This window comes from Erinaceus europaeus, chromosome 8 (assembly GCF_950295315.1).
Source record: "Erinaceus europaeus chromosome 8, mEriEur2.1, whole genome shotgun sequence".
NCBI lineage: Eukaryota > Metazoa > Chordata > Mammalia > Eulipotyphla > Erinaceidae > Erinaceus > Erinaceus europaeus.
Window position 1 is genome coordinate 2315724 of NC_080169.1, and position 12191 is coordinate 2327914.

At 46.6% G+C, this 12191-nt stretch overlaps 1 protein-coding gene and 1 long non-coding RNA gene across 2 annotated transcripts in view; both read left to right on the top strand.

The window, feature by feature from the left end:
- LOC132539849 (uncharacterized) overlaps positions 1-12191 on the top strand; it is a 325383-nt gene that overhangs the window by 289643 nt on the left and 23549 nt on the right. The gene's annotated exons all lie outside the window — the stretch shown is intronic.
- FKBP9 (FKBP prolyl isomerase 9) overlaps positions 1-12191 on the top strand; it is a 39881-nt gene that overhangs the window by 4616 nt on the left and 23074 nt on the right. Inside the window, exons 2-5 of the mRNA XM_060195829.1 lie at positions 6531-6676; positions 7461-7650; positions 8821-8966; positions 11770-11959. Of these exons, the coding sequence (XP_060051812.1) occupies positions 6531-6676; positions 7461-7650; positions 8821-8966; positions 11770-11959 (672 nt within the window). The remainder of the gene's footprint in view (positions 1-6530; positions 6677-7460; positions 7651-8820; positions 8967-11769; positions 11960-12191) is intronic.

Sequence of the window (12191 nt, forward strand, 5' to 3'; positions counted from 1 at the left end):
GAACTTTCTTTTTAAATTTATTTTCTCTTTTTAAAATATTTTATTTATTTATTCCCATTTGTTGCCCATGTTTTATTGTTGTAGTTATTGTTGTTGTTATTGATGTTGTCGTTGTTGGATAGGACAGAGAGAAATGAAGAGAGGAGGGGAAGACAGAGAGGGAGAGAGAAAGACAGACACCTGCAGACCTGCTTCACCGCCTGTGAAGCGACTTCCCTGCAGGTGGGGAGCCCGGGGCTGGAACTGGGACCCTTACACCGGTCGGTCCTTGTGCCTCGTTCCACGTGAGCTTAACCTGCCGCGCTACCGCCTGACTCCCTGAACTTTCTTTTTAAAAATTATTTTCCTCCAGGGTTATCACTGGGGCTTGGCGCAAGCACTATGAATCCACTGCTCCTATTGTCCGTTTTTTCCATTTTATTGGATAGGACAGAGAGGAATTGAGAGAGGGGGGAGATAAGAGATGGAGATAAAGACAGACACCTGCACACCTCCTTCACCGCCTGTGAGGCTTCTCCGTGCGGGTGGGGAGTGAGGGAGGCTCCTTGTGCAGGTCTTTGCACTTAACTAAGTGTGCTACCACCCAGCCCCCAGGTTTGAACTTTTTCTAAGGACAATGAGGAGCCATTGATGGCAGATCAGAAAGGGAGGGATTTAATACTGTGGGGCTCTTCTTTTGGACAATAGTGTGGAAAGGGCAGGGCACATAGTAGGTGCTTTACAAATGGGAGTTTCCCCTCCTAGGCCTCCATTCCTTTGAGAATTTAAGAAAAATCAGGGCATGGCAAGGGTAAAACAGTTCACTTGGGCAGTGTGCTGCTTTAGCCTCTGTGCAACCCGGATGCAAGCCCAAACTCCCCACGGCACCAAAGGGGGCTTTGTAACTGGGATCTCTTTCACTCTCTTCTCCGGCCCTCTGTCTGTATCTTAAAAAATAAAAAAAGTGCTAGGGCACGGTTTTTCTGTTCCATTTTATTTTATTTTATTTAGAGATGCAGACAGAGAGAGACACAGAGAGAAACACCAGAGTACGGCTCAGCTCTGGCTTATGGTGGTGCGGGGGATTGAACCTAGGACTTTAGAGCCTCAGGCATGAGAGTCTCTTTGCATAACCATTATGCTATCTCCCCCATCCAGTTTTTCTGTTTCTGTACAAAGAGTTAGGGGAGTTGGAATCGAGGTGTTTTGGGCTTGGCTCTACTGATTTAGAGGTCTTGCTGGGGAGAACATGATAACCGGTTCCCTGACCACAGCCATAACCTCAGAGGATCTTTATTTCCACGGCTTTCTTACCGAGTCTCTGCCTGGTACTTGGAGCAGCTGGGGCTTTTGCGATGGCCAGAAGGTCCAGTCCTTGGCCCCTGGCTTGGGCTCGGTTTCCTTTTGGTTCAGACCTCCCAAACTTTACATCAGGCTCAACCTGACACTGTTGACTGGCTACGGAAGAAGGGCAAACGCAAGAAGAAGAAGGAGAAGGAGAAGGAGAAGGAGAAGAAGGAAGAAGAAGGAAGAAGAAGGAAGAAGAAGGAAGAAGAAGGAAGAAGAAGAAAGAAGACCTCCCCGGGCTTGTTAATATGCTCCTGTGGCCACTGCTTCGGCCTCCAGAGCAGGGCAGCTTCCTGCCTGCAGGTTTCTGGGGGTTCCTGCTCTCCCCCTCTAGCCTGGAGGAACTCCTTGTTAGTCACGCCTGACTCAGCCTCTTCCCTGATACTCTTGGTAGTAAGGAGGAGTGGGCCAGCTCCTTTGTTTGAATTTCCTTCTGGAGACTGTGGGTTAACAATTCCTGTTATTTTTAGTTAACAAAACAAGCACTTGGTTGGTCTGGTGACAGCCTCTGGACCTGTCTATTGGCCTTTAAGGTTCAGATACTCAAAAAATGTCATGTTTCTTCATACCCTCCTTGGAGAGGAGAATGGGATACTTTATGATAGTGTCTTGTCTTTTCTTTTTTCTTTATTAGATAGGACAGAGAGAAATGGAGAGGGAGACAGAAAGACATCTGCATACCTGCTTCACTGTTTGTGAAGCATTCCTGCTGCAGTGTTTTTTTTTAGATTCTTGCCTTCAAGTTGGGGTAGGGAAAGAGGCAGAAATCTGTTAGCAGAAAGAGATGGGAATTGTTGCAGTGGCTTGTGATTCCTCCAGAGGGTTCATCCCGTATTCATCCTTATAGAGGGAAAGATACACAGAGAGAGAGATAGACCAGCGCACTGCTTACCTCTGGCTTATGGTGGTGCTGGGAATGAACCTGGGACCTCAGAGCCTCTGGCAAGAGAGTCTTTTGCTATTTCCCCAAATTCCTGTTTTTTTTCTTTTAATTTTATTAGTGACTTAATAGTGATCTACAAAATTATAAGATAATGGGTATAATTATTTTTATATTATTTAGTATTGCATAGAGAGAGAAATTGAGAGGTGAGAAGAGATAGAGAGGGAGAGAGACAGAGAGACACCTGCAGCCCTGCTTTACTGCTTGTGAAACTTTCCCCTTGCAGGTGGGGATCAGGGGCTTGAACCTGGGTCCTTATGCACTGCAGTGTGTGTGCTTAACCAGGTGTGCCACCGCCTGGCCCCCAAGGGTATAATTCCACACTATTCCCACCACGAGAGTTCTGTGTCCCTATTCCCTCTATTGGAAACTATGGTAATTCTCCCAAGGTTGCAGATATGATTGACTATTTTTTTTAAATTAATTAATTATTTTCCCTTTTGTTGCCCTTGTTTTATTGTTGTTGTAGTTATTATTGTTGTTATTGTTGTTGTCATTGTTAGATAAGACAGAAATGGAGAGAGGAGAGGAAGACAGAGGGGGAGAGAAAGAGAGACACCTGCAGACCTGCTTCACCGCCTGTGAAGCGACTCCCCTGCAGGTGGGGAGCTGGGGGCTTGAACCTGGATCCTTACGCCGGTCCTCGCGCTTAGGGCCATGTGAGCTTAACCTGCTGCAATACCACCGACTCCCTGACGATTATTTCTATTGTCCTTATTTTTATTGGATAGAGACAGCCAGAAATTGAGAGAAACGGGGAGATAGGGAGATAGGGAGAGAGACAGAGAGACACCTGCAGTCCTGCTTCACCACTCCTGAAGCTTTCCCTCTGCAGGTGGGGACCAGGGTCTTGAACCCAGGTCCTTGCACACTGTAACATGTGCTCTCAACCAGGTGTGCCACCACCTGGCTGATTATTTCTATAACTGTCTAAATACACCCATATACATAGTTGCCCATTTTACCCCTGGTCCCGTCTCTTCTCCCATTCCGAGTCACACCTACACCTATTAATGACTTCAGAACGTCCTTCCTTTTTCCCTCTTCTCTCTGGGTCCTGATAAGCCTTGAGTTCTGATCCATTATTAATATAAACCCACCAGTCTGAAGATGGTTCACGCAGGCTGAAACCTCAGCCAAGTGAGATTTCAGCAGTGGTGTGGCGGCTGGTAGGGGTTGGTTCCCGACACAGGGTGGAGGTGTAAAGCCTCTTGGCCACCGAACTGACCATGTGCTTTTATCCTTTGGCTGGCTGGCTGGGACTTGGATCCCAGCTCTGTTCACTGACCTTGGAGAAAGGAAGGCTATTAAATTGGGCCACAAAACTGGAGAAGGGAAAGGGGGTAGGTCCGAAGACCTTGCCCAGGGTGAGGATGTGTGCTGCTCTTCCAGACTGTTGAAAACGTGCAAACTCTGAGCGTAAGGTACCAGGTAAAGAGGCAGAAAACCGGGAGTCGGGCGGTAGCGCAGCGGGTTAAGTGCACGTGGCGCAAAGCGCAAGGACCAGAGTGAGGATCCTCGTTCGAGCCCCCGGCTCCCCACCTGCAGGGGAGTCACTTCACAGGCAGTGAAGCAGGTCTGCAGGTGTCTGTCTTTCTCTCCCCCTCTGTCTTCCCCTCCTCTCTCCATTTCTCTCTGTCCTATCCAACAATGACATCAATAATAACTACAACAATAAAACAACAAGGGCAACAAAAGGGGATAAATAAATATTAAAAACAAAAAAGAGGCAGAATACCCTAGTGAGGTAAATTCAGCAGCTTGACATTTTTTTTTTCCCTCCAGGGTTATTGCTGGGCTCAGTGCCTGCACCATGAATCCACCGCTCCTGGAGGCCATTTTTTTCCCCTTTTGTTGCCCTTGTTGTTGTAGCCTCGTTGTGGTTATTATTATTGCCATTGTTGATGTTGTTCGTTGTTGGATAGGACAGAGAGAAATGGAGAGAGGAGGGGAAGACAGAGGGGGAGAGAAAGACAGACACCTGCAGACCTGCTTCACCGCCTGTGAAGTGACTCCCCTGCAGGTGGGGAGCCGGGGGCTCAAACCGGGATCCTTACACCGGTCCTTGTGCTTTGGGCCACATGCGCTTAACCCACTGCGCCACCGCCCGACCCCCAGCTTGACATTTTATTTCACAAGTACTGCATGCTAATTTTTGAAATTTAATTTATTTTGTCTTTATTTTATTTTATTGAGAGACCAGGGCGCTTCTTATCTCTGAATTATAGTGGTGCTAGGGACTGAACCTGGGACCTCAGAGCTTTAGGCATGAAAATCTTTTTGCATAACCATTATGTTGTCTCTTTGTCTCTTCAGCTGCTGCTGCTTCTTCTTCTTCTTCTTTTTTTTTTGCTTCCAGAGATATTGCTGGGACTCGGTGCCTGCACCTCGAATTCACTGCTCCTGGAGGCTTCCCCCCCCTTTCATTGCCATTGTTAAGGTTGTTGTGGTTATTATTATTGTTGTTGATGTCGTTCATTGTTAGGCAGATGCATTGGATGGACCTTCCCGTGGTGCATCCCGTGAGTACCCATTCATTGGGGAAACTGACGATCCTTCCTAGCCGACTGAATCCACATGGATCCCAGTCACTTTCAAAGCCAGCAACAAGCAGCTCCTGACAGCTTTCAACCTGACCTGTTGACTGGCTATGGAAGAAGGGCAAACGCTAGAAGAAGAATTGTTAGGCAGGACAGAGAGAAATGGAGAGAGGAGGGGAAGACAGAGAGGGGGAGAGAAAGACAGACACCTGTAGACCTGCTTCACTGCCTGGGAAGCGACCCCCCTGCAGGTGAGGAGCTGGGGGCTTGAACCGGGACCCTTACACTGGTCCTTGGGCTTTGTGCCACGTGCGCTTAACCCACTGTGCTACGGCTGACTCCCCCTCTTACTACTAAATGCACTTATATATGCAATCAGTGCCATGGCTTTGCACTTGAGTGTTTTCTGTGCTTCATTATAAGCCAAGCTCTGAAAGGCCATTGGTGTTTCTGCCATTTATAGGTCTTTGTAGGCAAAGTCCAACCCTGGGAATTCTGTCATGTTTCCCCAACATTCTTCCAATAGGCAAGCCGTTGTTAGGTGCTGAATTTGAGAAGAAAATCAGATGAAAGTGATTCCATCAGTTATACGCCAGCCTGAGATCATCAGTCTTCAAAATACATGTGTCGGGGCCAGAAGCTGGTGCACCTAGGAGAACACACATGTTGCCGTGAGGAGAGACTCAGGTTCCAGCCCCATCCCCACCTGTAGGGGAAAGCTTCGTGAGCAGTGAAGCAGTGTGGCAGATTCTCTCTCTCCCTCCCTCTCTCTCTCTCTCTCTCTCACTCTCTCTTACTGTCTCTCTCTCTCTTCCCTCCCCTATCAATTTTTATTTCTACCAAAAATAAAAAAGAAATAAAACATTAAAATACATCCATCAGGCTGGAGTGATAGCTAACTGGGTAAGGTGTCTGCACAGAACCCAGGTTTTGTGGCAGCAAAGGAAACTTCATGTTCTGGCCTCTTTCTCTCTCTGAATGAAAAAATAATTACATTAATCTTGCGTGACTTTAGATTTTCACAGAGCTTGCCACGTTGTAATGCCTTATGGATCCCAATGTGACTGTTCTTACTACTCTCAATCTCTCATTTTACAGTGGGAGTGATTGAAGTGAAGAGAGCTTAAGTACTTTTTTTTTTTTAATCTTTATTTATTGGCTAGAGATAGCCAGAAATTGAGAGGAAGGGGGAGATAGAGATAGATATATAGACAGGGAGACCTGCAGCCCTGCTTTGCCACTCATGAAGCTTTCCCCCTACAGGTGGGGGCCGGGGGCTTGAACCTGGGTCCTTGTGCACTGTAACGTGCGCTCAACTAAGCTTAAGTACTCTTTATGCTACACCACGCTGCCTCTTTATTTATTTATACACTCAGATACATAAACTTGGACATCGATATCTGAAATGTTGCTTGTAGGTACCAATCACAGAAATGAAGTGATTTTTTTTTTAAGTGGGAGAATTGGTAGCTATTTTGCAATCCAGGCTAACATGTATGTCTTTCCTAGGAAGAGTTGTACCAGTGTCTATGTAACTAGATTTTCTGGCAGTATTGGAGATACTTGTAAAATACCCACCGTCCAAGTTCTCTCCAGTGAAGACTGTGTCAGTGACTCCTCTTCAGACTGTTCTGCTTTGCAGCGAGCTCCCTTCCCCTGAGTACATCCTCACAGCTCAGCCTCTCCTGGGCAAGAATTAATTGTGCTTTCATTTTTTTCAGTTATGACAGAGATTCCACTTTCAATGTGTTTGTGGGAAAAGGACAACTGATTGCCGGGATGGACCAAGCTCTGGTTGGGATGTGCGTGAATGAGAGACGTTTTGTGAAGATTCCCCCAAATCTGGCCTACGGGAGTGAGGGAGTTTGTAAGTGCTTCTTCTTTGTGGACGTGTCTGCACAAACGTGAGAGCGTTTCCAGGCTCTTCAGTCAGATACACTGGAGTTTCTGGATGCTCTTAATGTGGGTGGGGGAGGAATTAGTGACAGTTATCCCACACAGAGCTAACATAAATCTTCAGTTTATTCTAGGAGAGAAAGAGAGAGAGAGAACAGATTTTTTGTTTGCCTCCAGGGTTATCACAGGCTTGAATCCACTGCTCCTGGAGGCCATTTTTTCCATTCTGTTGTTGTTGTTATTGCTGCTGTTGTTGGATAGGACAGAGAGAAATCAAAAGAGTAGGGAAGGACAGAGAGGGGGAGAGAAAGATAGACACCCGTAGACCTGCTTCACGGCTCGTGAAGAGTTCTCCCTGTGGGTGGGGACCAGGGGCTCAAACCCAGATCCTTGCTCATGGGGATACGTGTGCTTAACCAAGTGGGCCTCCATGGCCAGGTCCTCAGGGAAAATTTTTTTCTTTGAAATTTCACTTGGGAATTGTATACTGATGACTTCTGGAGTCTTTTTGCCTTTTTTTTTTTTTTTTTTTAACCAGAGCATTGTTCAGCTTTGGTTTATGGTGGTGCAGGGGATTGAACCTGGGACTCTGGAGCCTCAGACATGAGAGTCTCTTTGCTGAACTTTGATGCTGTTTCCCCTGCTCCCTTCTTTTTAACTTCCATCACCTTGGCTGGATCTGAGGTGTTCATTTGTCTGGCTTGAAGGCAAGCTGCTTCTCGGTGTTAATTCATCCTTTTTATTTTAATTTCTAGCTGGCGTGATTCCCCCAAATTCAGTGCTTCATTTTGATGTGCTCTTGATGGATATCTGGAATTCTGAAGACCAGGTACAGATTCACACTTACTTCAAGCCCTCCAGTTGCCCTCGAACCATCCAGGTGTCAGACTTTGTAAGGTACCACTACAATGGAACCTTCCTGGACGGGACGCTGTTTGATTCGAGGTAAGTATTCACAGTGGTGTAGTGTAGTGAAATGCCGCTTAGTTCCTTCTGTGTCTCCTGCCTTCTCTGTCTAGGGAAAACTAGTAACAGACTTTTCTGTTTTCATCAGTTCCACGTCCTCTGCCTAAGGCTTTTGGTTAACCAGTTGTGCTACTTAGAGAATAAATATTCAATAACGACATTCACGTGATTTGGAAAGCTCATTGTTAACTGGAGGGTCCTATTTCAGTTCATATGTTTTATAGATTTCCCCTGGAGAGGGAGGGTGGTCCTGAAAGCGTTTTTTTTTTTTTTTTTTTGCCTCCAGGGTTATTGATGGGGCTCGGTACCTGCACTACGAATCCACTGCTCCTGGAGGCCATTTTTTCCTATTTTATTCTATAGGACAGAGAGAAATTGAGAGAGGAGAGGAAGATAAGAGAGGGAAAGAAAGATAGACACCTGCAGACCTGCTTCACCACTTGTGAGGCAACCCCTCTGCATGTGAGGAGCCGGGGGCTTGAACCGGGATCCTTACATGGGTCCTTGTGCTTCGTACTATGTGCGCTTAACCCGGTGCATTACCGCCTGCCCCCCATGCTGAATGTGTGTGAGGCTACAGGGAACTGTCAGAGCATGATGCCAGACTGGAGAACACTGAACAGTGAACCCGTTAAGCTTTCCTCTCTTTATACTGTAATTGGTTACGAAAATAAGCACTTTTTTTTTTTTTCTTTCTTTTCTTCTTCTTCTTCTTTTTTTGTGAATTGGCATCTTTGCATGGCATTGTTTTCATAAATTTAAGGACTTCTGTATTTTGGAAATGAAGATCCATAAATATTTGTCTCCAGGGATGAGTATATCGTTCAGCTGTGATTAAGTTACAGGAACCTTACTAAGTGATGAGATAGAAACACCCTCACGGGGACCCGGCGGTGGCGCACCTGGCTGAGCGCACACGTCACAGGGCACAAGGACCCGGGTTTGAGCCCCTGACCCCCACCTGCAGGGGGGAAGCTTCACAGGTGGTGAAGCAGGGCTGCAGGTGTCTCTCTGTCTCTCTCCTCTCTATCTCCTCCTTCCCTCTCAATATCTGGCTGTCACTCTAATAAGTAAATAAAGGTAATAAAAAATTAAAAAGAAAGAAATGCCTTCCTGGTCTAGAGCTCTTCTCCTTTTACTGGTTTTCAGTCACAATCGCATGAAGACATATGACACGTACGTGGGGATCGGCTGGCTGATTCCCGGAATGGACAAAGGGCTGCTGGGGATGTGTGTGGGGGAGAGACGGGTCATCACAGTCCCTCCGTTTCTGGCTTATGGAGAAGATGGAGATGGTGAGTTCTTCTGATTCTTCAAACCGTTCTCAGCCGTCTGGATTTCTACTTTATTTATTTTAAAAATCTTTGTAAAAGACTGATTTATTATTGGATAGAGACAGAGAAATTGAGAGAGGAGGACAGGGAGAGAAAGAGAAGGGTCGGGTGGTGGCGCACCTGGTTAAGCGCTCACATTACAGTGCACAGGGACCCGGGTTCAAGCCCCATGCCCACCTGCGGGGAGAAAGCTTGGCGAGTGGTGCAGCAGGATTGGAGGTGTCTTTATGTCTCTCTCTCTCTCTTCCTCTCCCTTTCTGTCTCTCCCTCCCCTGTCAATTTCTCTCTGTCTCTACCCAATAATTCATTTAAAAAAATAAAAAAGGAGAGGGAGAGAGACAGACAGACACCTGCAGCCCTACTAAACCACTTGTGAAGCTTTCCCCCTGCAGGTGGGGACCAGGGGCATGAACCTGGGTCCTTTCACACTGTAATGTGTGCACTTAATCAGGGGTGCCAGCACCCGGCCCCCTACATGCATATTATGCACACAGAAAAGCTTGATGTCTAATAGAGGAGCACAAATCATCGTTGCTCAGCATCACTGGTTTTAACTTTGTTTAAATAGACCTTTGTAACAGACACAGAATATCACCTATTTTCAGAAGCCCTGACCCTTACCATCTCTCCCCATCCTAAAACACTTAGCTGTTTAGCCTAATACGTGGAGTATTATTTATTTAAATCTCTTCAACAGGTTTTTTTTTTCCAAACCTTTAATACTTTGCTTAACTATCCAGGTCTAATTTTTCAGTAGATGAATAGTATGATATGCGAGTTAAAGCTCAGTAAAGTTATAAAAACCTCAAAGATCCAATTAGAACGAGACAATGCTAGAAATAATGCAGACCCGGGGGCTGCTGTTCAGGCTTTTTTTTTTTTTTACCTTAACACTCTTCTGTGGTACAATAGACACCCAGCCTTCAGAGAATGACCACACCTCGCATTCCAGAGACCAGCTCAGCTGACTGCTTTCTGCAGATCTTTCATTCTCTGGGGGAGGGCCAGGGAGCTGCGGACTCTGCCAAGGAGCCGGTGGCAGGGTGCTGGCTTGGTGTGGCATGTGGCTTCCCGGCCCAGCTCTGGCCTTTGCGTGGGATAACCAATGGTTTGTCAGTTAACTTCCTTTCATCCCCAAAGTACTGGCTTTAGAGATAATTACTGATTGAAGTTGCAGTCACTGTACCTGCACCATTCAGACGTTCAGTACCCCGAGAAGGAATTACCATTCAGAAGTGAGATGGGAATGATTTGAAGATGATTTATATTTTAGATTGTGGGTGCCATTTTTCTCTTCTCATGTCTCAGTTAACATTAGTTTTATTTCTATATTATTTGGGATGCACTTAAAGACAATGAGTTTTGTATTTGCCTCTTTAAAAAACATATACATGGGAGTCGGGCTGTAGTGCAGTGGGCTAAGCGCAGGTGGCGCAAAGCACAAGGACTGGCATAAGGATCCTGGTTCGAACCCCGGCTCCCCACCTTCAGGGGAGTCGCTTCACAGGCGGTGAAGCAGGTCTGCAGGTGTCTGTCTTTCTCTCCTCCTCTCTGTCTTCCCCTCCCTCTCTCCATTTCTCTCTGTCCTATCCAACAATGACAACAACTATAATAATAACTACAACAATAAAACAACCAGGGCAACAAAAGGGAATAAATAAAAAAAATAAATATAAAAATATTTATTAAAAAAAACATACATATACATACCAGGCAGTGAAGCACCTGGTTAAGCACACACAGTACTAAGGGCAAGGACCCATTCAGGGATCTGGGTTTGAGTCCCTGGCTCCCCACTTGCAAGGGGGACACTTCGTAAGTGGTGAAGCAGGTACTGCAGGTATCTCTCTGTCTCTCTTCTCCTCCCCTCTCAGTTTCTCTCTGTCCTATCATAAAAAGAAAAAAAAATTGCCAGGAGCAGTGAATTGGTCATGCAGACACCGAACCACAGCAAGAATGCTGATGGCAATTGAAAAAGAAGAAAATTATCTATATGTGGGTTGGGTGGTCATGCACCCGGTGAGCACATACATATATTAACGTGCACAAAAGTCTGGGTTCAAGCCCCTTGTCCCACCTGCAGGGAAGAAGCTTCACAAGCAGTAGCGCAGATGTCTCTCTTTTTGTCTTCCTATCTATCTCCCAGTCCCCTCTCAATTTCTCTCTGTCCTATCAAGTAGAAGAAAGAAAAGGAGAAAAAAAAAGGTCGCCGGAAGTGGTGGATTCATCATGCCAGTGCTAAGCCCTAGCCGTGCACTCTGCCTGCCTCTTAAAGTATCGGGGGGTTGGAGCCCAAGAACAAGTCGGCTCTGCATTCCCCAGAGCCAGATCTAAGCTTTGCAAGTTGTGCCTTGAGAGATCTTTACGCTGTTTATACTTGCACACAAATAGACGCCACAGAGGCCAGTGCTGGGCTTGCGTGTGGGTGCACAGCCTCCCACATGGAGTCTTCTCTGCCTGCTGAGCATAGGGGGTAGCGCACAGTGACCTCTCTGTGATCAGTGTAGGTTTGCCCCATTTCCTGAGGATGTCAGGCATCCAGCTGACCCAACGAACCCATAATGGAGACCATGGCTACCATAGTGAGATGCAGATGGTAGCATAGTACTGGGGACTACTCAACACAAGGAAAGCAGGGTTTTGTTTCCTTGACTTGAAAACCTCATGGAATGTGTGACACCAACACGCTGGCTATTGAGTCACAGTGAAAGTCCTTCCGAAAGCCTGCATCCTGATCTCATCATCTTCCTCCATTCCACACCAGGGAAAGACATTCCAGGGCAGGCATCTCTGGTGTTTGATGTTGCCTTATTGGATCTCCATAACCCCAAGGATGGCATTTCCATTGAGAACAAGGTCATACCAGAGCACTGTGAGCGCCAGAGTCAGAGTGGAGACTTCCTCAGGTATCACTACAATGGCACACTTCTGGACGGCACCTTCTTTGACTCCAGGTAAGGAAACAAGCCGCTGGGGGAGGTACCTTGAGGGGATCACGAGCCTGGAGGTACAGGAAACAAGCCCGGAGCTGGCGCTCACCAGGATGTCCAGCTGAACAGCCCGCATCTGGCGGAGTGCTCTGTTCCAGTACTGGATTAGTGTTTTTCATCTCCAGTACAGCTTTTAATTTTCCCATACTGAATTTCCTCCAGAGGCTATTAGGCTGGCACCCCAATCTTTATTCTT